We start from the raw sequence: 25044 nt of genomic DNA, 5'->3' as shown, positions 1-25044 counted from the left end.
CAGTGTCCAGTAAGGATCTTTTTTTTTTCCTGTTTTCCACAGAGAAATGATTTTTTACCACAGTGACATGAACAGATGCTTCCAGAACATATTGGAAGATCAATACACCAGGCAGTTAAGTCCAGACTTATGTAACACTTTGATAAAAAACCTACCTCGTTACTCTCCTGCGCTGTGGTGTCCAGCACGGACATGATCGTCCTCTGCTGCAGCTGTCGGGGAGATTAAAAGAAGTAGAGCAACTAATGTTTTTTTAATTATCACCTTGGTGTTGTAAATGAAAAACAAATGCTGCTCAACAAACAGCCCTCACTGGTGAGTAACAGCTGGAAGGGGTTAAAATGTGAACAGGCTGCTAAGAACAGTGATAAATTTATCAGTTTAGCTCACTTTGATTTCTGATTACAGCCACGCCACTTTTTCTGTAATAAAATGCCTTCATGCAGATGTGCATTACTTTATGCGTTTATTGTGCAGAACATAAGATATATCTTTAAGAGTCCTATTTAGAGATAAATATGAGACGACTCAGCGTCTCGGTAATGACTATAGAGGACAGAACTTTATTTGTCTAAATATCTAAAATAACCAACACCCCCCTAGCATTTTTAGGACTGGTATTTATTAATACATTTTTCTTAAATAACTCCCTTTTTCTAAGAAAAAATTCAGGATTACACACAATCCACAGCGTATGTCTAAACAAGTAAGACTGTTTGATATTGTACACTCTCTCACTTTTGTACCAAACAGAAAAAAAACATGGAGTAAAGCCACGTTCATATTTCAGGAGTTTAAGCCTGATGTGCAAGTCACTGAGCTCACCAACAAAAACCTTTAATCAGGCGCAAACTGGCAAGCAATCTGCACTCGCCACTCAGCACTTGATGGGTGAGCTACTAGAAGATGCATCAAGGTGCTTGCCGGCACATCATCATCTAAAATGCTAAATACTTGGAGTTGTTGGTGATTTCATCTGAGCTTCAACTAGCGACAAACAGAAACCAGCGAAGCTGTGAAGAGATGCTCTTATTACATTCTTGTATTATTTATAAATAAGAAATGGGGGGAAACGGGGGGGGGGGCACGGTGTCGCAGCTGGTAGTGCAGCCGTCTCACAGCTAGAAGGTCCTGGGTTCAATAACGTGATCCTTCCACGCGCTACGTCCGGCCGGAGAAGCCCCACCTTGTCTGGTGGAAAGAAGAGGCCTGCTCACTCCTCTGGTTAAGGAGGAGACCTGAGCTCAGTGCAGGGCTCTCCCTTGGTTGGTAGAGGGAGCAATGCCCAGGAATGTCACTTAGGTAGGAGCACTGGGTGATAAAAAATGGGGGGAAAAAATCTGGATAAAAATATTAAAAACATTTTTTTTTTTTTTTTAAAGAAATGGGGGGAAAGAGGGGGAGGTTGTCTAGAACTCAATAAAGACAACAAAGAAGAAACAGCAATGTGGAAAAAGGTTTGGAAGCAGTTGGAGGGCATCTTGGACCGCCCATGACTTTCAAACTCAAAACTCCTGTTTCACGCATGATTTTGCCTCATTTTTGGTCAGTTTTATTGAGAAAACTTACTTTGGAGACCAGGTGGGGTTGCTGTGTGACCAAGTCGTTGTCAGGTTGTGTAGTGTGAACACCAAAATGACTTCAAGATGTGTAGTCTGAACAGCACAGCAATCTGCTGATGGACATTGTGCAGCCGGAAGGGACCCTAAGGTGACCGGCTCCTTTTCTGTGTCAAGCTAAGCCAACTGGTTGCAACCAGTTATCTATTTTTTTTTTTACATGTAGAGACATTAGCTGTGTTGATTGTCTTATCTATACTTCTTAGAATATTTAACTACTCTTGAAACCCACAGTAAAACTAAGTTAGCTATAAAACATGTAGATACTTTAACTCAAACAGTATAAAACCTTGTTCTCACCTTAACCTTCACTGTGCAGCTACTTAATGAGGAACTCAGGAACACTTCCAGCTGAAACTTTGTGTCTGGCTTGTCTACCGATGATTTGCAGGAAACACAGTGGAACGTCTGACTGTGGGAAAACATACACCATACATGATGGGACAAGTTGTTCACAAGACACTTTTATGACAAATTACCAGGACTTACGGCATCTCGGCTGACAACTCTAAGTCGTCACTTCCACAGAGACTGCAGGCAGGCCAAGAATACGCCGTGTTCTCATCCACACCAGATATTACCCCTGCCGACAAATATCAAATGAACATCAATATTGACAGAAAACCTTGACATTAAGAATCATTTATGCACATTGTACTGTTGCACAGGTCTGCTTTTTTCATTATTCTTTTTACACGACTTCTTATGAAGAGCAAACAGGAAGAAGAACCAGGGTATCAGAGATAAAAGCATCCCTTTCATATTTATCAGAGATTGCTGCGATAGATGCTTCTGATATTGTGCTCTCGAAACACTAATTTCACATGAAAACCACACTCCTTGCCCTATAAATACAAACATGGGACATTAAACAAGATACTGAATTTAAACCTGAAGATCCGTGCTTATAGTTTATGGATTAAAATGTCTTCTTTTTTTTTTTTTTTTAATTCTCCACTGCTAATTTCCTAAAGATACAGTTTGTGCACAAGTGCAAAAGAGCTTGTTTTATTTTCATTCAGCCAGCTGACCAAACATGTTCAGCCAGAGCGGCCAGAGCCAACAGGGTTCACAGTTTAATCTTTGCCCCCAAACATGATGAGGATTGAGCAGATGCAGATTTTCATATGCTTAAGGTTTCTTACACATTTACATAATTAGAAAGAATCAAAGAAGGCCTGGCTTTCAATGTAAGTCTCCCAGATAATTTGCAAATAACAGCATCAAATTAGTTAATATATGTCCTAACTTTGAATTAAAACTGAATAGTTTATTATTCCTTGACTGTTGCAGTTGGTGCCCATTATGGCTTATGTTAGCAAACAATGAAAGGCCTTACAATGACAAAAGAATAAAACAAAAAATAAAACATTTGGTATTAATAAAGAAGATGACATTACAATAAAAATGTGAACTTTAACTGTAAATCATTATGACATCCACCCTCAAACAGAAAGCTTCGTGGAAAGCAGAAATGTACAATGACATGGGAATGGGCCTAGCTCCAACAATATTCTTATTTCTTTCATATTGTCCAAAAGAATGACAGCTTGGTGAAACAAAAAAAGAGCCAAACGGCAGAGCACAGTGTCTTGAAGAAACATCAAAGTTTCTTGCAGTTTTAGAAACCGTTACATGTGTAAAAGACAAACGCGGTTTCTTTTTCTTTCCCTGAGAAATAAAAACATTTGGCCTGCTCTGCAAGAATTTGAGAAGGCATGTCAGCTAACCGCAGGACTGGGTGAAAAGCAGAGACTGACCTGTGAGCGTGCAGAGGGAGTTGGGTGTGGCCTCCAGACTCAGTGGATCTAGTCTCACAGGCCGGGGCAGGGTCTTCACCTGGGGCTCTAGCTGGGGCTCAGGGGGGGGCTGTGACACGGAGTCTGACCTGGTTGTGGACTCGGCTGTGCCCTCGGGCTCAACGGAGCACACTTCAATAACAGTCTGCTCCACACAGAGGAGGACACCTTGGTAGAGAAGTCATAGTTCAAAAGGAAATATGCATGAGCGATCATCCTCAAACCAGAAGCATGGTTAATATGCAGTGATAAAGAAGGTACAGCCCTCTAACAAAAGCGTCAGTAGACGTCTCATATTCACGTTTATCACAGTTCCTTCTGGATCCGTACAAGGTTTTCTGTGGACACATTGATGTGTGTAGAGTTGCTAACCTTTTAGATGCGGCGACAAATTGAAAAGATATTTAAATCCCAGGTTCAGCCCTCATTTTATCAGCCTACCGTATGTTTCTAAACAATCTAATGACTATCAACAGGAGTAGATGGAATGCAATTGAGGACATTGCTGTATTGTATCATTCATAAATGATAATCTTTTTCAACCTGTTTTTTGTTCCCCCAGTAAAATAGCATCTGAGGCTCTTTGGGTCGTGCTAAATTTACTTTGTGGCAGAGATTTAGAGAAATGAGAAGTTGCATAAGAGCCCGCATTTGAGGAAAGTCACACCAGTTCCTTAAAGCTTTCCAAAAACATAGTTTGAAATTTGTTATCCCCTCTCATGAAAACGAAAACACAAATTAGCCACCTGGAATAGCCATTTTGCAAACTGCATTTGAGCTTTCCATAAGAGACACGTTGCCAGCTCAGTCATATCGCTGGAAAAGTCATCTGTGCAGGGCAGTTTGTTTGCATGCATGAACCTGTAACTTTTCATTTAACGTGCCTTTGAACTGCTGTGACAACACCAAAAAAGTTATTACATGCTGACATGCCGTGATGAGGTCAAATGATAAGTCTAGAAACATATTTCAACCATGAAATATTACGTTTTGTGACAATCCTGCTTTGTTTTCATATCACAACTAAAGTAAAACAAATGCTAAAGTTAGAGCTACAAAGCCACACTGACCATAATAAGAAATACATTTTTTAACTTTACTTTTGTTGATAGTTTCACATCGTCTATGAACTGTCAGTTTCACCAAAAAGCATTTCCCCCCATAAACCACTGACAAGGTTTATGAATTCAAAAAATTTGAGATGTATGAAAATAGATATCCGAGATTAAAAGGAGGGGGAAAAACATCTGAGAAGACTTGAAAGTAAATACTGACGTGAATCCTCAGTGTGAGGTGAGTGAACACCACAATGACAAACGTGGCAAGGTGTAAGATGCTAAGATATTCTTTCTAACCTTTTTGATCCAACACATGTGTTAGATCAACATGTGTTAGAGCTTTGATATTTTTCACTAATGAAATCACTATTAGAAGGCTTTTTTCCCCTCCTTACTAGCAGATCAATCATCTCACAAGCACTTTCGTCTGTGAGCCTTTGGTGGGGCTCAGTCCTCTGGAAACGACTGGACTTGAGTGCTTGACCTTTTGTAACACAAACTCCACCTCAGCCGGTACGGCAGTAAAAAGCTCCTTACAAATGCATGTAGAAGTTTAATAATGCCATCAAACATTAGTAACAGAGCATTTTTTACTGCACAACCACTACTTCCTGACAGTGATAGAGAGCTGATAAAAATTCTGACGCATCAAAAACAGATCTTTTACTTCCCCCCCGGTGTGAAGTTGATTGGTAAACACACATTTCTATTAGGTTGAACACAGATAAAGCCTTGATTGTAACTTAAACTTCTACCATGTTCTCTGATGGCATCTCTAAAAGACATGCAACAGACACCAGGGGAGTTCAGTGCTTTGAGGACGGAGGAAGTGAGCACGCAGGAAGTGTTCACACACAGAGCCACTGTTCGCCTGCATGGCCTCTCAGGCTGCTCCTCCTGAAGACTGGGGTCTGTTAACACCAACCACACCTCACCCTGGCCTACATCAGTGCTCTAAAACAGAAGAAAACACACTGAGAATGACCTAGAAAGGGTACATTTATAGGAAATATCACACATACAGACACACACATAAAAAAGCTTACAAGGCAGAAATCCGATGGAAATTGTTACTTGTATCTAAGAATCCCTTAAACCACAGCTTTGACAAGATTACTCATTCAAGACGCTGCACACAATGCTGGTTTACAAGTGCAATAATTTCAAAGTGGTGTGAGTGTGTGACAAAGTCCACTACTTTGATCTGAGCTGCTATCTCATTTTGGTCAAAGTTTAAAGGTTTCACCAATCAATGATGAAGAGCGCCAGGGCCTCACACAGATTGTCATCCACAGAGCGATAGGAACCGCGCTCTCTACGTCAGGGCTGGGCCTTATCAGTTTGTTAGTTCAAATGATCTCAACAAGATGAATGAGGAGCTCTAAAAGCTTAATATTTACTCCCTTTTATCACTAAAACAGATTAAATCAGGATTTTTGAGGTGTAAGACTCAAGACAGAAATACCTGTAATCTCTTGTATAAAACCGTGGCAACAAAACTGCAGCAGCGTGTTTTCGTCTCAGCCTGAAAAAGAGAGAAAAAAGTTCAGTTGGCTAAAGACAGGCAAGGCAAGGCAACGCAAGTTTATTTGTACAGCGCATTTCAGTAACAAGGCAATTCAAGGTGCTTTACATAATAAATGTATGAGGAGTGAGGAGGAGGAGAAACAAAAAGTTAGAGTGCAGTGGCGTGAAGAGTAAATAAAAGTTGTACTTAAACTAGAGTTAAAAATGAGTACTAAAATTAACATTGTTTAAAGTTAAATTCAGAATAGTTTAAATACTTCAGTCAGCGGCAGCTGTAAACAAGTGAGTTTTTAACCTTGATTTAAAGCAGGGGTCGGCAACCCAAAATGTTGAAAGAGCCATATTAGACCAAAAACACAAAAAACAAATATGTCAAATATGTATGTGCCGCAAAAAATGAAAAGTCTTGTATAAGCCTTAGAATGAAGGCAACATATTAGTTATAACTGGGGGAAGATTTTTTCTTTCATTATGCACTTTGAGAAAAAAGTTGAAATGTTGAGAAAAAGTCAAAATGTTGAGAAAAAAGTCGAAATGTCGAGGAAATAGTAAAGATTTAGTGAAAAAAGTTGAAATGTTGAGGAAAAAGTCGAAATGTCGAGGAAATAGTAAAAATTTCGTGAAAAAAGTTGAAATGTGGAGAAAAAAGTCGAAATGTCGAGGAAATAGTAAAAACTTCATGAAAAAAGTCGAAATGTCGAGAAAAAAGTCGAAATGTCGAGATTAAAAAGGAAAGGAAAAAGGAAAAAAAGAAAAAAAAGAAGAAAAAAAAGGAAAAAAAGAGAAAAAAAGGCAAAAGAAGAAAGAAAGGAAAAAAAGGTCAAACATTTTTGAAAAAGCTCCAGGGAGCCACTAGGGCGGCGCTAAAGAGCCACATGCGGCTCTAGAGCCGCGGGTTGCCGACCCCTTATTTAAAAGGAACCTGCACCGTTCCTGCAGTTTTGTTCCAGATCTGTGGTGCATAAAAGCTGAATGCTGCTTCTCCGTATTTGGTTCTGATTCTGGAGATAAAGAGCGAACTGAACCAGAAGACCTGAGAGGTCTGGATGATTGAACTAGCAGAAACAAGTCCCTGATGTAATTTGGTCCTAAACCATTCAGTGATTTATAAACTAACAGAAGTATTTTAAAGTCTATTCTCAGAGATACGGTGAGCCAGTGCAAGGACCTCAGAACTGGAATGATGTGGTCCACTTTAGTTCTTGTGAGAATGTGGACAGCAGCCTTCTAGATCAGCTGTAGCTGTCTGATTGACTTTTCAGGCAGAGGTATGAAGACAATGTTGCAATTTTCAACGTACTGCTGAGACTTTAGTCCTTTGATCCTGGAGAGGTTCTTCAGGTGATAGAAGCCTGACTTTGTAATTGCTTTAATGTGTCACTGAAAGTGGTTTGTAGCTGTAATACCTGAAGCTGTGTGCTGACTCTTAAACGCTCTTGTTTTGGGCCGAAAAACTATCACTTCAGTTTTGTTCAACTAAAGAAAATTATGCACATGCACTCATTATTTTGTCCCATGCATCTAGTCAACGCTTGTATGGGTCTATTGTCTCCTGGTGACATTGTAATGTAAAGTTGTGTGTTATCTGCGTAGTTATGGTAACTTATCTTGTTGTTTATTATTATTTGAGTTAGCAGAAGCATGTAAATGTTAAATAGGAGGGGTCCTAGGATAGAACCTGCGGGAACCCCACATGTAATTTTTGTTAATTCCGATGTAAAGTTACCTATTGACACAGTAGTCCCTGTCCTTTAAGTAAGGCCCCGTTTACACATAGCTGGGTATTTACAAAAATGGATATTTCCCCCTCTACGTTTTGAGACACGAGATCGTTTTCAAAATCTCTTCGTTTACACGAACCCGCATAAATATGCTGTTAAGGGGTGCTATGAGCAGCCAAACCTGCAGGGGGCAGTGTAACGAGAAGCGTAAAGTCATGCTAGCCAATCAGAGTCCTGGAAAAAACGTCAACAAATGACACGTGTGAAGTAAATAATATGGTTCTGCGTTAAATCGACGGCGTAGCCTACGTAAGGTGCGCGTCGCTGCGTACCCTACGCCGTAGGGTCTGCGTTGGTGTAACGCGGAACCATAAATCAGCCTGGACTGCCAGTTACTTCCAAGACGGAACGAGAGTCTTTCGTTTGGAGTGACAGAGAAGTGGAGTTACTTTTAAGTGTGACTTTAGAATATAAAACAGGTAAAATACAAGAAAATATTGACGGTGGCCAAACAAATTGTAAACACAGGTCGCACACATGACGCTGGTGACGTTTCTGTTGCATAATGTGACGTTCTGAAGCCCAAATCTCCGTTTTCCTCTGTTTAGACGCAAACGTGAAAACGGAGTTCTTGAAAATCTCCACTTTGGCCGGAGTTTTCAGAAATGATCGTTTTTGGTGACTTTGAGCTCCGTTTTCGTGTAAACGAACGGCCAAAACGCATGAAAACGCTTCCGTTTTTGCTCCGTGTAAACGGGGCCTAAGACTCAAACCAGTCAAGTACTGTACCAGAAAGTCCGGTCTAATTCTCCAAATGTCTAGCAATATACCATGGTCAACGTTGTCAAATGCTGTACTGAGGTCCAATAATATTAGCACTGTGGTTCTTCCACAGTGTATTTATGTGGATGGCAGGGAACACCTTGACAAGGGTAGTCTCAGTGCTGTGGTGAGATACGATATCGCTCCAAATTGCTTGTGTTAGTGTGTGTGCTGTGAGAAAGTGTTCACCTGCATTATGTCTCGTAAGGTTTGGTTTGTGGGGTGCAGGTAGAGCAGGGATGCGTTCTGCCCTTCAACGGGTTCAACTGCATTCTGCGGACCTGAAAGCAGGTAGCAGAAACTCGGAGCTGAACCTGGAGGTCGACTCTCCTGTAAACAGAAGACACCTATGACTCAAGAGAACATCTAAAGTCCTAAATTCAAATCATTTTCATCGTCATTTACACCGACTCCAACTGCTCCACACATCAAAAGTGAATGGAGAAAAGAAAGAAGAAGCTGTGTATGTTTTTGAGCGGATATATGTTTGATTATTTTGGCGTTAATTGTTACACCTACGTTTTTAAATTGTTGTACAATTTGCACATTCCCGTGTTTTGGCCCTTTGCAAACGTTGATAAGGTATCATCAAGGTATATAACAACTATTTTGGTAGTCAACGAATCCATCAATCATCTTTACAACTCGCCGACTGGACAGCGATTACTTTGATCCACGTGCCGTGCCATAATATATTTCTGTGAGATGATGGCTGTTCATCATACTTCAGACACGCCTGTCAATCACAATTTGCTTGTGATTGACAGAAAAACATTTTCTCTGATTTAAGTGACGATGTTAAAGAAAAAAATATCAGCAGGACGAATACATCAGACACTACTGTTTGTTAACCGAACATGCCCTGTCCTCTCTGGATCAGCACAAAGTTAAACCAAATAAGGTAAGTTAAGGTTAAAACAATACTTCATACTCAAAAGAATAAAACATATTCAAGTCAACGGCAACGCGATTAAGAAAATTGTATATATTAAAGAGTATACACAAAGCCAACTCCGTCCCAAAGAAAAATAAATATAAACAAAACAGAAGAGAGAAAAACAGGCTCAGAGCATGAATCCCACACAGTTTGTGCAAGTGTATTTCTCTGCAGAGATCCAGCCCTCCGCAGGGATTCTCCTTGTTTCATCTCATTTTGCTTTGTGTGAGACATTTCTTGACTAAAAACTTTGTCCAGAAGATGTTAAGACGGCAATAAATGACAGTGCACAGCACTGAGTTCAATTTTAATTTCCATCACACATGCACATATGTGCTCCGTCAGCAGGAAGTGAGTTTTTATGCAAAATCTGCTGATGCAGCAGATACCCTGTGGAGGCGTCTTAAATGCGTTTTTAACCATATTTGCATGAAAACATTCGGTTACTTTGTTTTGCTAAAACTGGAGGTATACAATTACTTTGTTTAAAGTTTGGAAAGGTGTTTGGGTGGAAAGGACATGTTTGAAATGCTGCGTTTAAGAACAGTAATGTGTAAAAATGAAGACCTATGCTTTTTAGCTGGCTCCAACAAAAGGATTTGATCCTTAATCACAGCTGGGCACAGCTAATCGGGTCTTAAAACTAGACAATTAGAACATAAGATGAATAAACTCAGTTGAACACAACACAGAACATTTATGGTGCATCATTATTTACAATAACTAAGCCACAATGTAGTCAGAAGGCAGTTGCAAGTCAAACTTCGGATGTAAGGGATCAGCTGAGGGGGTTACAGTATTTTCAGCATATAGATAACTTACAGTGGGCATACTCAGAGAGTTTCCATGATCTCTAAGAGGCAAAGCTGGGGGCCACAGGCTGTCTATCAAGGTGAAAAGCCTTGAGTGCCTACAAAGAAGACACACACACACACACACACACACAAAAAAAGAGAGTGAGGAGGGGTGTTGAAAAGGGAGAAAGACAAGAAACTATCCAATAGGGGGGTTTGGTGAGGACATTGAGAGCTGTAACAGTCAGTTTCACTTCAACTGAAACGTAAATTTATGAAGACGGGGGTTGTTTTGGCCTTGCCTACTAATGGAGAGCATGCTGGGGCTGGCAGAGCAGATAAACACAGAAATAGTTTTTACAAGGAGATCTTCAGAGACTGAAACAGTTCACATACTACAAGATATCATGGTTGAGCAAAAGTAACTAGACTTAGAAAACCAATTAAAAATTATTTTCAAAGTCCACATTAGTGATCAGTGACAGAGCTCCAGACTGGAACCATTTGGTCGCGCTTTAAGACCATTTTTTATGACTTCCATTTAAAAAAATAGTCATCAGATGAAAATGTGTGGGAAAAAAAAGAACTATTCCTTTCAACATTAAACATGTTTGCTGTAATACAATGTCTTTAATGTAATGCTCTTGTTACGGATGATTATACTGAAGGAGAACTAGTTTGCTGACTCAACCACAAAACTAAACATTAGAAACATTCACACACAAAATATCAAAACAAAAATGGTGAAACAATGGTGGAGAAGATGATGCACCAGTGAATTGAAACGCATCGGTTAGCAGCCTTTGAAAAGACGGAGTTGACTAATGTGTTTTTAGAAGACTAACATTACAGTAAATTTCTGTTCATCCAACTGTGTTGTAAAGGAAATGTGTGCATGTAGTCATTAGGGATGCAGGCGTGAAACCTGGTCCTCCGGCTACAACCAGGGGTCCCGTTTATTATAACTGGGGGGGAAGAAAAGCAACTGAGTCTCAGAAATGATGAGAAATGATGTGTGTGCTGCTCACAGGGAGTGGCAAAAATGTGTCAGCTAAAATATATTGAAATAAAACTCAACATTACAGCTGTATAATTAATCTTATTCCAATCTACATATTAATTTAAGCTCCCAATTAACAAAAAACGATATAATCCTAGATATTCTGCTTTTTATTCTGAATGATGAGTGATTCTTGCTTCCTCTTGTGTCTAACAGAACGACATTTCCTTTTTTCGTTTGCAAATTTCATTATTAAACTAATACTGCTGGTCATGCTGGTCTTTCTGACCAAAATTAAAATTAGTCTATTAAAAAAAGAAAGAAAAGAGTTTAAGCAACTCCATCAGCATTTGCTCATTTGGCATGATTTTCTTTTTCCATTTAGTCTGAAACTTTATTTAGCTAAAAATGTACCGGTAAGCTAAGTACAATTGAAATGTTAACAGTTAAACATCGAGTTCAGTAAAAGCTAACCAAAAGTAATTGATGACCTGTGTTTTAATAATAGGAAATCTTGATTTCAATGATGATTAAAATAATAGTAATTATGATTTTAAGCCAATATGCTTATGTATCCAACCTAATTGCATTACATACGTATTTTTTAGTTTATCTAATAGAAATCCCAAACTGCTGTTTTATTTTAGAGATATTTGTTGGATAAATTGATATTATGAAAAATAAATTTTAATGATCATGCTTTTTCCCCATCTTATTACTGTTATATTTTTCTTTTACAACAAAATTAGTTTTTTAATTCCTGTAAACTGCTCATTTATTATTAAATAATTTCTAATTATTTGAGTAATGCTTCAAGATAGCAAGCAAGAGGTTTTATGAGAAGAAAAAAAGTAAGCTGATTTAAGCAGTGTTTTGTCAGTTGAGTCTCTCAACAGTCTTAATTCCTCTTATAACAGACTGCTACAAGATCATTCTTGCAGCGCTTATGGGACGTCTCATTGACGTCAAACTGCTCCTGAAAGTAAGGATTAACAAATTATTCGGGGAAAAACATCACGTAGTCAGTCCATTCTGATTCACCGTCTCAATTCAAAAGAAAAACCTTGCTAGCTCTTCATCCATAAGGGTGCTGTCAACTCAGTAGTTAATAACCTGTTAGTCAGCCTCTAATCACAGTGTTTCTTTGTGTGGAACTGGTTCTGCAGACCAGTCAAGTTGGGCGAGATTTGTTCATGGATAAGCAACTTAAAGCTAACATGACCCTTTAAGAACACCTTGATTTTAGTCCCTCTATCATGTTTGAATACACTTTAAAAACACTTTTCTTCACTGCTCTAACAAGGATCTTCAAGCATCATTCATTATATCCATGTTGATCAGCATTTACCAATGCATCTTTTAATTCCTATTTACAGTACCTGCCACACATCCAAAATCGATGACTAACTTCCTGTTAACGTCATAGTCAAAAAGCGGGACACAAAAGTCAAATAAGTGCCAGAGTGATCACCTTGTAGACTCACACCTCTCAAAGACTGATGTACATATTGTTAAGGAGTATTTCAACATTTGGGGAAACACTTTCATCCTGAGTTAGGGGGATTGTAATCACTCTCATATCTGTTTAAAAAAACAGCTCTAAAGCCAATAATTAGCAAGATACATCTTGTTTAATTCATCCAGCTAAAACCCAAATATAAAATGACAGACTGCAGCCTTGTAGGGGGTTTATGCTGGATTACGTCTTGGCTGAGTTTGACATGGTGTGATTAATTTTGTGGCTTTTAACCCCAAAAAGTAGCATATTTAATTAATGTTTTAAAAACACCAACTTCAGAGAGCCAGTAAAATTCAAATTAAATGATTTCCCATTGTCTGTAGCATGTTTACTGTCAGTGCTGTAAGGGTTACTGAATACCCAGAATTGGTCCAATAACCACCACTTCCTCCCAGGAGAAAAGTCTTTAAGTTATGATGATGTCAGGGAGCGGCATTATGCAGTTTCCTGTATGCTATGTTTGGACATATTTACGATAAGCATACATTTCAGAGATAACTAGACTAGATTATTCTGTATTGGCCCGCGAAGGACAGAGTGTAGAAAGGTAAAAGTGGATCAACCTCATCTCTTTGTCGTCCAGCAGTTGCTGCCGTCAGTTGCAGAGCCTCCATGAGAGACGTTACAGTTGGTGAATGCGTGTTTCTGAAACGAGAGCTGTGTCCACTTTGGAAGCCCTGAGTGCAGCAATCTTGTTGAAAATTAGTGGGTGTTCTCAGCGGGGTTGAATGGAGCCAGAGCTGATAAATACCCGTGAGTAGTTTAGAGTCATTTGATGCTGGATGCTGATTAAAACTTCCCTCATGCATCCAAAAGCCAGATGTTAGCCTGATTTTTGACCAGTGTAAAAAGGGATTTAGTGTACTTAAGGTGACTTCATGTGCTACAAGTTGGATGTGAAGTTCAGTTTTTCAAAACAAGCCCCCCCCCCCATACACCTTCTCATTTCATATTTTCAGTCCAAGTCATAATGACTATAAATCTATTTAATTCTATACTAGGTCTCACTGCACCTCTAATTCTGAGGGGCAATAATGGTGTGGATTTCTATGACATAGAAAGATAAATAAAATTTCAAAATCTTTCATGTGTGTCTGATTTAACTCAAACAACCACACGTTTTTCCACTTGAGCTAATACGATAGCCCATGTGAAAGCACCAAAGATAGCCAATCCATCACTGTCTGACCACAGACAACCTCCGGAGAAATTTTAGGCAGCAGTAGCATTGAAAATACCAAGGATGTAAACATACCCCCAGGCAATCTCTGCGTGTTCCCATGTCAGTTCTCCAAACTGCTGCTAATCTGGGAACTTGAATATGGAAACTCACGAGGAACACAGAGCATGCGTCTCAGTATCACTTTACATGTAAACATAGTTGCACTGCTGGCAGGGCAGCATAACCAGATTCATGGGAGCTGCAGACATCAAGTTTTCATTGTGTTGTAAATGTCATCATTTATGTTTGAAAAGGGCATTCAGTGATTTGCATTGCAGGGGGATACTAACACACGAGGCACCAGCGTTGAAAGGTATGTCTCTAATGGTTTAAGGCTAAAAGGATACTGGTCAGCACTTTTTATCAGGACCCGTTTAGCAAAGGGATTTATGTGGAGCTGTTTTCCCAGGCGGCTAATGATCGAGAAAAGATATCCTGACATGTAGCAGAAACCCACAATGTAAATTTGTTTTTGATGACAGGGTGAACTTTGACCTTCTGAGGTCACCTGATGTATAGGATCATTAAATGTGGACACCTGATGCTTCTGTACATATCATAACAATGATACTGTGTGGGAATCTGGTTCAAATGTTGTCAGAATGTTGTAAGTTGGCTCATCCATCACTCACAACCACTTGTATAGCACACAGGGCCCTTATTGGTGGATTTGCGTGTCTGTCATGAGGACTTTTACAAAGTCACAAAGTTTTTCAGATAACAGACAATGATGGACCGGTGTCTGGTTGAACCAGTTTTCTAAGCGGTTTGAGAATGCGGTAAGAAAGATGAGGGGGGGTTCAGAGCTTGAGAGTTCGGACTCTGACTATGTGGAAGAGCTAAATTAAAAGCAAAGATAGAATAGATACCCACAAAGAACAGTAAATGTATCCAAGCAACGATTTCCTTCCTGCATCACATCATCACTGTTATGATAAATGCCACATATGCAAGTTTTATGTTTCTTGTATTAAAGAAATTGGAATCAATAGTTTACTGTTGGTAAAAGTTATTTCCTTGAGTAAAATGAGCTTCATTTTCAAATGTAGATAAATGAATACAGACAAAGCTATTTTCCCAGTGTAGTCTGAAAGAGTGCTCTGGGGAGAAGAGAAATGGTCATAAATATTTGCATGTGTGGCTTTGTTTGTTGCATACTGAATGAAAAGTTACTCTCAATCTCAAGCACAGAGTGCACAGCTGTGAAAAGGGTTAAATTTTAGTCAAGACCACGCCCCATTCAGGTGTGTTCACCTACAGACATGAGGCAGTTACAGGTGCACATTTCAGCCTCTTATTTTCCGTCAAAACTGTTGCCAGTAACGGTCTATTTAAAAAAAAAAAAAAAAAAACAGATGAAGGGCAACATTTGTTTCAATAAATTTACTGGTAATGAATATAAATATTTTTAGTGTTTCTGAAAGACAGGATTCAAAGCTGACACATTTGTACCAGAAAAAACTCCAACCACAGCACAAACACATGAGCTGAACAAATAAAGGCATACCCATATTGCAAATATTGTAAATGCTGTTTGTTCTTAAGAATTTCCGGAAGTAGAATGGGAGTGCACACTTTTGTTGTATATATTTGTCATTATAATTGTCTTTCTCTCCTGTCATCTCAGACACTCAACTGGTCTAGGCCAAGCCCCAACCATCTCCCTTCCGGATTGACCCTCATGCAGAACTAAGTTTCGTTGCAGTTCTTTAACTGACCGATAGAGGCTGGCTCCAAAAGTGAGTCAATCTACATTGACTCATGTTAAAATGTCCGAGCTTAGAGAAGAAATAAACATATTTACAGCTTGTACGAGGGAAAACCATAGCCCGCTTGTACAGTAAGCGAGCCGACGGGGACACGCCCACTTCATGTCAGTCAAAATTAGCTTAGATATATACATATGCCTGCCGCCGAACTGCCAATCAATGATATTAGAAATAAATGTATTACCTATACTGTAACCTATCCTGGCGTAGTACCAAAAAAATCCCCAGAGAGCTGTCATGTGTGTGAAATCAAACGAACAACATTTTTTTTCCAACCAGGCTATAAATATGTGTATTTCTGCTCCAAAGTCGGACATTTTGACATGGGAGTCAACGGAGAATGACTCGCCTTTGGAGCCAGCCTCTATCGGCCAGCCGAGGAACAAAATTTAGTTCAACATGAGCATCATTGGTGCGTTGGTTGGTGCTTGAGGAAAACGGGCTTCAAAACCAGTCTTCAGAAACCAATGGGTCACGTGACCTGATGCTTCGTCCAGTCTACGGTCTACGCAGATGGCTGCCCTCCTGGATTTGTTTCCAGCCCAGTTGACAAGTGTTTTTTCTACCAACACTTTACTCATTGTTGCATTGGATTGGGGATTACACCCGAGGGGAAGTTTCAATGCAATCTGTAGGTTTCCTTACATCGTCTGTTTTTTTTATGAACTGGCATTAAATGAAATTAGAATTATGGACTCAATTTGACTCAATGCAAATGTAATGGATTATGCAAGAAAAATAATGAACTGAACTGGAATAATAACCTGAACGGATTATATTTGACTTTGAGAACTTTCTGTGTAAAATGCTTTGTGATGACTTGTGAATTGGCAGTATACAGGTAAAGTGAATTGAACTGAATGCTTTCAAAATTAATGTCTTTCCATCTTTCTCAAGTTCAGACATTAAGAGGGCTAATTAATTGCATCAAGTCGAAATTTAAAAGCTGCCCTGACTTGAATGATGGGTCCAGAGGAGAGTGTGGGTCTCACCTCTCACGAGTGACCCGCTTGACGACTCTAATGCCCCTCAGGACGCAGTTCCTCCCCTGCCACTTCTGGTTATACGAGTGGAGCTCGTCAGTGCAGGGAAGGGGCTGGAGCTGGACCACGCTGAACGTCCCATAGCCATCCTGGACAAGCACACACAACCTGGGGAACAGAAAAACAAAATAGCAAACATGTTCGGTATATCTCTATTATTTTTATACTTTAAATTGATTCTTGTTTACGTAAAGTCCTGAAGGCCACAATAATACATTTCATGTTTAAACATCGCAAGTAAATTATCACAGTTTTGTTAACTAGCATTTTATTTTATAGAACCAGATTATTCGATCCTGTTTCAATAAAACATTTCATAAAACAAACTAAAGGAACATTGCGATGACCCACAACACAATCTTGACATCTGTGAGTGTTGATGGCAGTGGCTGGTTGGACAGACTGCACGTGACAGAAAATACTGATGTCCCACAAAGTTGTGAAGCTGTGAATGGTTGTGTATTTCTGTGACTCTGCAGCTCCCAGCAAGCCAAGAGCCTGAAATTCTATAGACGCCACTATCTCGGTGTGTCAAGTCCAGACACAGCCCTGTACAAGCCCTGAGAGTAAACAGTGGAGTTCATATCCCCTGGTTAGACAACCAACGGCCAGGGAAGAACAGGAGGAGGGTTATAAAAAAAAAAAAAACAGGAAAGGGGGAGGAGGACTCTCCACCATGCATGAGCATGCACACCCCAGACATTGGGAAAGTTTTGAGGTCGTTTCCAACCACCTGACTGCACCTATGAATGTTTTCTGTTGCTAAACGTGGGGTCTGTCTGTGTTTATCTTGAGAAACCTGTAAATAGATATCTAAATAACATTCCTGATATGATTTTTAAGGGTGTAAGCAAATGTCTGAAACAAAATTATTTTCAGTTGTTTACTTATTCACTAACCGCAAATCAGACATGTAAGACGAGTTATATTTGACGTATGAAGTAGAACCAAACAACAATGTTCTCAAGTAGAGAAAAAGTAAACTGACCTTAACCCACTTTTACATGACTCCCAGTCATTACTAAAAGAAGCAGTCACTGATATGACAGAAAAATGCATCCAGTAACATGAGAAAATACACTCAACAAATTGCAATTACTGAAAGAAAACCATTTTAACATTGTTCCACATTAAAAATAAATCAACTACTGCAGCTGGATTCCAGGCTTGTAATGAACACTGTCATAAACAGCCTTAGGTTATTAACAAATATGGTCTTAACTGATTGAAACTTTGTGTCCAGATAGGATTTAATCTTGTTTTTTGGCACAAAAACTTTTTCATGGATTTTGGAAATGCTTCAAAAAGATAAGTACTCCAAATAATGTTAAGACATAAAACTACACAGCTCCCAAAATCCTGGCTAGTCTGGCTAGGTTGTGAAAAAGCACAAAAGTCCATGCACAATTTAGAGATTGTTTATTTTGATTTGAAGCATGAACTAAAGAAGATATTTTGGGCCTACATTTTTAGAGTTTTAATGAACGCATGTAATACACGTCAATAAATGTACAACAAATTACAGTTTTAGAAGATGGAGTGAGCCACTGGACTCCACTGCAAGGTCGCCGGATCAATCCCCGGCCAAAGTTCCCTCGGCAAGACAGTGAACCCCACATTGCCCTCACTGCCCAGCCAAAGCTGATACTTGGAATATTTAAAAGATATCTGGTTTCAAACTTTTTTCCTAAATACTTGTATTTTATTGTATGGCCAAGAACTGTTGCTACTTGTACTTCTTTCAGGCACAATTTTAATGCAAGACTTCAAAGAGAAACCATTTTCGGGACGCTGTGCAGCTTTTAGTTTATCGGGAATCAGTTTAAATTGAGGAGAATTTTTCTGCTACATATTAAAATTGACTTTTATCTGTTTTGCAGGTTCAAAAAGAGACTATAACATATGTAATCGAGTGAACTATACGTACATTCTAATAATGTTATGTAATCAGGGGAGTGTATGGTACAAAATAATACGTTTTATCAGGCTTTACCATCATGCTTTGAACATGTCGGGTTTCCTCTCTTCAATGAATATAAGTGAATAATAATTTTTATCATTCACCATACTGTACTTTTGCAGAAAAAAAAATTATTTAGGTAAAAAAAAATTATAAAGTAAAACAAAATCAGTTAAAAATGGAAAATTGTAACTGTTGCAGACACTCTCCAAAGGTTGTCTCGAATGCGTGGGGGCGATGTCACATGAAGAGTTGACAGGAGTACACAAGAACTCTGAACAGTTTCATATTCGGGGTGCCGAGACATTCCTTCACAGTAATATCTCCACTTCAATCCCACCATCTTTACTCTTGCTCTGTTTTTATTCTCTCGTGGACCATATTTGTGGTCTTGAACACATTCCTACCATGAGTCTGTGAAACAGATAACACTGGATTCCCAGTATCGTCTTGATCAGTGCTCCAGGCTAATACAATTTAACTATCAGTGATCTTACATTCTTCACGAAAAAAATTAATTAAAAACCTTACCTAACTGCTTCATTCAAATTAGAGAAGATAAATCACATCTCTAATCAAGAGAAAATATAATCCACTTCAGGACTATCTTTTACTACATTCATATCAAATAAATCAATAAAAAAAAACATTTACACTGGGGGAAAAATTACAAATACTGTCACATTTATGTATTTAATGATCCTTATAGATACTGCAACTGGGGACTGCAAACTTACACTTGCAAACTAAAGGTGTTGCAAATAAAATGAGAAAAGTTGCTATATGTTTCCAAACATTCGTGTCTAACACTATATTAGAATTCCAAATGAATTGAAAAAGTAACTAAAAAAAACATTACTCAGGAAACATACTCATTGTTTCCAGAAATCACAGAGCTGTGAAACGATAGCAATTGCAAAGCGAACAACCAGAGTTTTTCAAACCTGATATCATCCAAAACAATGCAGCGGGGTACAATGGAAGGGTTGCTATTGGAAATATTTGCTCACCCATCAATGCTGAATCATGCATAAAATGTTCTTCTATTTCATGTTCACCTTTTAAGACAAATCATCTTCTATGCGTTTTCCTTGTTCATAACAAATTTGAACAAGGAAGATGCCCAAAGACGCCTTTGATCCTGATTGCCATGCCCACACCATAAAGCATGAAGGTTTATGTCATAGCTTAAACAGGCATATTGTGGATTTCCCTATAGTGCCACTATATGCTAAGGTAGCTAAAGAATATTAGTCAATTTTTTGGCTACTAAATGTTTCTCACTGGTTGTGCTGTCCGTTAGGAGGATGATGAACAGATACACGCAGCTAAAATTGTTCAAACTGGCTGAAAGAGCTTAGTATTGATATGGAACACTTGGTTTGGCCCCCATAATCATCAGATCTTAGCATAATTGAACATCTGGTTGGCTTTGGAGCAGCATATAAAAAAAATGCTTACCCCATCATAATTTCTGAAAGAACTGGAAGAGGTTTTTCTCGAGGAATGGATTAAACTTTTTCCTAGCCATTTCCCAAAACTTAAATGACCTTATTTCTCAACATATTGTAGCACCTTTTACAGCCAAATGAGGATTGATTTAATCTATTATTTTATTATGGTTGTATAAAAGGATTAATTAATAGATCAATACCAACTTGAACCCAAATATGAATTCAGCTGCTGAAGTTGTCTTTGGTGGGAAAATATATACACTTTCACTTTTTTCCGGAACAAGTTAAGACCTGAAAACCTGTAGCATGACATCTGATAGGACCTCTGATAACAAGGAAAAAAAAGGGGCGATGAGACTTGTCATGTACCAGCTTGACATAAGCAACCGTTTCCCTGCTCAGTTCCTTCCCAAGCGGCTCGGTCCCACTTCCTCCAAAAGCGACTCCCATCTCCCAAAATCCTCTGCCACTAGCCAGGCACAGTCACTGGCTGCTTTCAGGAATTTGTTTTTGTGCACCATCACAAAATTCTCAGTAACTCAGGTTTTCTTCCAGGAAGTATGATACACTGAAGTCTCTGCAAGACACACACATACACACACACACACACACACACACGGGCTCTTAAACACACACAGTCACACTGTGAGCGCATGCAAGCAGGCGCTCATGCACATTACTCGGCATTACACCAAGTAAGCAACCCACACATTAAGAATACAGCAGAGGGTTTCATTGGTGGGAGACAGAAAGGAGGGATTCCTTCCTATGTGCTGTCCACCAATCGGTGCAGGCAGAGTGATAAACATGGTTGTAACAGGATCCCTGCAGCACATTGTGTTCCTTCTCCACCAACGATAAAAGAAAAAACAAAAAAACAACTACTAGCCTCTCATCACTTCCTGCAAATAGTTAATGTTCTTGTTTATTCTTTTCCAAATTTACGGGAACTTAACATCTTCACGCATAAATATCGTATTGGCCTGGCTCCCTTGTGTTAACACAGAGGCTAAACAACAAAAGGATCAAATAAGCATGCCGGCCCAGGGAGTGAGTCATAGAGACAGGGGACTGAACATGAGAGGTACAAAGTGTCCTTGTCTTTATACAGAACGAGGCCACTGGACTGCAAAATAAACTACCATACAGAGGAGACCCACATCCTGGAAATGTACTCTGATCAACACAGCACGAATGTCACTTCCCTGCAGCAATCTGAACCAAAATCTACAATGCAAGACATACAGATCAAGTTTGGCCTCTTACTATTAATAAAAAAGAAAATTCAGTGCAGAAAAATTTGAGCGAATGAGTCAGACTTCAAAAATCACATCTGTGGACAATGGTCACAATCTGTCACAATGAGGACACGGAGTCATACCGATATCTTGAATGTACAGACTCTCAAGCACCTCGCTTGACTAAGTTCTGCCCCACCTCTTTTCATTGCCCTCAGAGCTAGTTAAATCTGGCTGAGTTTGAGAGAAACAAAGGGAAGAGCAGGAGTGTTTCCGGTCAGGGGGCGGTGTTTGTTTACCAGCCACAGAACAAGCATGGCAAGAGAGTCACATTACGACCGCTGCTTGTTTAGTCAGTTAGTTTATCAGCTGACCAGAGCTCCCCTTCCTTCACCACAGAGCGCCCCAGGGCCCCTCCATTTTTAGAGAAACCAATACTTTTTTTTATTACTCAGCAAAGGACAAAAACAACATGCAGGGGAGGGCCAGGAAACTAAAGGTCATACTCCACGGACTTTCTTCAAAAGGCACATTCACTTATTTGTTAAATACATCAACATCACACACACAGATCACCACACAAATCTGTAACACAGGAAGCTTACTTATTTTTATCTTAATGTCTGAACTTAATGGTATATGTTAAAGATATTCCAAAATATTATGGTATACAACAATCCAAAACAAATGTAATTTATTTGAAAAACACTTCTTGACAGCTCTCCTTCACTTGCTTTGCCAGCTGTTCACAGCTTCACAGAATGTTGTAGTCTCTCAAACGTCATTGTTTTGTTATTTCGGATTGCAAGTTTAGTGCACTGCTTGGGTCTCCTCTCATCTGTATCATTTGCTACAGCAGCACCACACACCAGCTATGCGAAGAGCATGGAAAATAAATTGAGGATGTGATTTATTATTGTTGCTATAGTCATCTATAGTTTTTAAAACTAATTTACAGGGTGAGGATCAGTGTGATTCCATAGTATCCTGCAGAGACTCTTGCTTTTGGGTTGTTTAGAGCCTTAATAATCAGTATTTGCCACTGTTATTCCATATACAGTTTTGGAGATTTCCACAGCCAAGAGTAAGCCAGATTTTCACTATGGGACAAATTTTCTCCCAAAATGAAAAAAGGGATACCATTTCCTCACACTCCAGGAACTGAGGCCATGACAGATGAGATCGTTAAAACAGATGGAAAATAAAATATGTGAAAAATTGCTTTGACATTTTTAAAGAGCTTGACATGGGAGTGTGCATTTGTGGTTGGTAGCGAGGAAAAATAAAGAGAATTCACCTCTCATAGGATCATTAAGAAGGAAAACTTTAAAGAACCTTATCCCAAATGTTGATTTGTCATATTTTGCTAAAAGCAGTCTCTTCCTAAACAGTACACTGCAGTATAATGTTAGGAAGGGGTTAAAGAAAGAGAAAAGAAATAATACCCACTGTAAATGTGCAGCTGATTGCTAATGTAAAAAATATGTCAATGTTGAGTTTTGAAAAAAAAAAAAAAAAAAAAAGATTTAAATAAAAGCATGTTTCAAGGGCTGCAATAAATCTCTTGATATATCAGAGGGGGGCTGATTAACAGACTTTCCAAGTACACCAGTCCAGCATGTTAAGCAAACGGAGATGTGATGCAAATTTCCCTCTTCCAGGTTATCTTTGTTCCAATCATCCTTTTTTTTTTAAATAAAAAAGATCAAACTGTAGTGAATTCCACAGGAGGCAAGATGTTGCAAAGGTCATCCTCCGCAGGATCTATAGACACATACAATGTGATTTTAAGCACCATTTTCATTTCACAACCAAATTTTGAGCATCACAGACGGATGAGCCAGATCCAACCTGCAAGCGAGGAACACAACCTAAAATGCTTAGAGCAGTGTTTCCCAATCCTGGTCCTCTGGGACCCCGTCCTGCATGTTTTAAATGTTTCCCGGCTTCAATACACCTGATTCAACTTAACGGTCCTCATTAGCTTGTCATCAAGGTCTGGAAAACTGTGCTGATGACATAGCTACTTGTATCACGGTGTGCTGAAGCAGGGTAGCATCTAAGACATGCAGGACAGTGTGCCCTGAGGACCAGGATTGGGAAACACAGGTTTTGGATTAAGTTGTTGATCTAAGTCAAAGAGAACAGTGTTTTCATTACCTTTCACTTGGCAAGGTTGTCAATCCTACCTGTAAAATCACTCCCCATGCAAACAAAAGAGCACTAACACAAGCAGAACTCATGGGAACTTTATCATTGCAGCTTGGGAGGATTTTGATTGTCAACAAATTCTTCTTGTAAAACTAATCCTACAATATAAATATTACCTACTAAACTGTCTCGTATTATGTGGGTTTGGTACCAAGTCCCCAACCCTCACCTCAAACACTAGGCCCCACCAACAACAGGTCAACGTCAAGGAAACACAGTTATTGGACCACATGGCTGCAAATAAACGTCCCCTCTTTTAACCATCACTGTTTCCCTTTGGAAATTTAAACAGAACAATCAGAGGATGCACCGTCAGCTTACGCGGTGTGTCAGATTACACACCGCACACAGAATAATTTGAGTGACAAGAATGTAGATGATGAGAGCAGCACATTCCACGACCGAGGGTCTTAATGCAACAGAGCTCATCGCTCCTATGTTTTGCCACTGTTACTACCTCACCTCCTGAGGCGAAACAGAGTCAGAACAAAAATGTTCTACCTTTGTGTCTCAGAGCCAAATACACACCCACAATAGAGGACAATATTGGTAAAAATGTATCATCTTAAAAGTGGTGTGTGTGCCCTGGTGAACGTGCAAAATGTCGCTAAGAAAGGCATCATGGCTAAAATCAAAAATAAATCCCAACCACTAGCATCTATAATTTGTCACTGGCATCAGAAACAAAAAAAGTAAAGCCGTTGCGAGGAGAATTGTGGAATTCCCAGCACTGCATGGACAGTCAGTTTCTGTAGTAAATGATAGAGGTCTTGAAATATGATACGTCACTTGAGGCCAAAATACACAGCACTGAGCAGGAAATTCTTCTCCAATAAAAGCAGATCTGACTACATTTCACAGTTGAACAGCTTTTGCAGTAACGGAGAGTAATTTCATTTTTAGATTCTTATAAAGTATAAAACTAGTTTTCTTTGCAATTTCAGTTAAAAAAATACTGCAAATCCTTTGAGTCTGTTCCATCCAGTGGAGTTATGAGTGGGCACTAATTCAGCTTTGATTCGCTGCTGCGCAAAATTCTGAAAACATCATGCTGTCCTTCCTGAGAATTGGCTGGGATCACTCACAGGGGGGCTGGATTCAATTAGAAATGTTTGTGTCCTTTGTCAAGCAATGCCATATGGCTGGAGACAGTGTGAGCACTCTGTGGGGCCTGCTCTGTGAACAATAGCACGGCCACTGAGACACATCATGGCATGAAGGAGAAGCATGCAAAACCAAGGAAACCAGGATGCAGTTCTGACTAAAAAGAAATAAAAATGTATACTGTATTGTAACAAGAGCATATAAAAAAAAATTAAACATTGTTTTTTTCCCCCCCAGTTACTTTTGG

General features: G+C 39.2%; 1 protein-coding gene across 1 annotated transcript in view; it reads right to left on the bottom strand.

Annotated features, from left to right (window-relative positions):
* Nucleotides 1–25044, bottom strand: part of spidr (scaffold protein involved in DNA repair) — a 42149-nt gene that overhangs the window by 1276 nt on the left and 15829 nt on the right. Inside the window, exons 11-19 of the mRNA XM_061732469.1 lie at nt 16780–16938; nt 10306–10393; nt 8736–8876; nt 5942–6001; nt 5232–5430; nt 3380–3586; nt 2109–2202; nt 1920–2031; nt 156–212 (exon numbers count right to left, since the gene is read on the bottom strand). Of these exons, the coding sequence (XP_061588453.1) occupies nt 156–212; nt 1920–2031; nt 2109–2202; nt 3380–3586; nt 5232–5430; nt 5942–6001; nt 8736–8876; nt 10306–10393; nt 16780–16938 (1117 nt within the window). The remainder of the gene's footprint in view (nt 1–155; nt 213–1919; nt 2032–2108; nt 2203–3379; nt 3587–5231; nt 5431–5941; nt 6002–8735; nt 8877–10305; nt 10394–16779; nt 16939–25044) is intronic.

This window comes from Cololabis saira, chromosome 10 (assembly GCF_033807715.1).
Source record: "Cololabis saira isolate AMF1-May2022 chromosome 10, fColSai1.1, whole genome shotgun sequence".
Taxonomy (NCBI): Eukaryota; Metazoa; Chordata; class Actinopteri; order Beloniformes; family Belonidae; genus Cololabis; species Cololabis saira.
The sequence above is the reverse complement of the archived record's forward strand: the minus strand, read 5'-3'. Positions and strand labels throughout refer to the sequence as shown.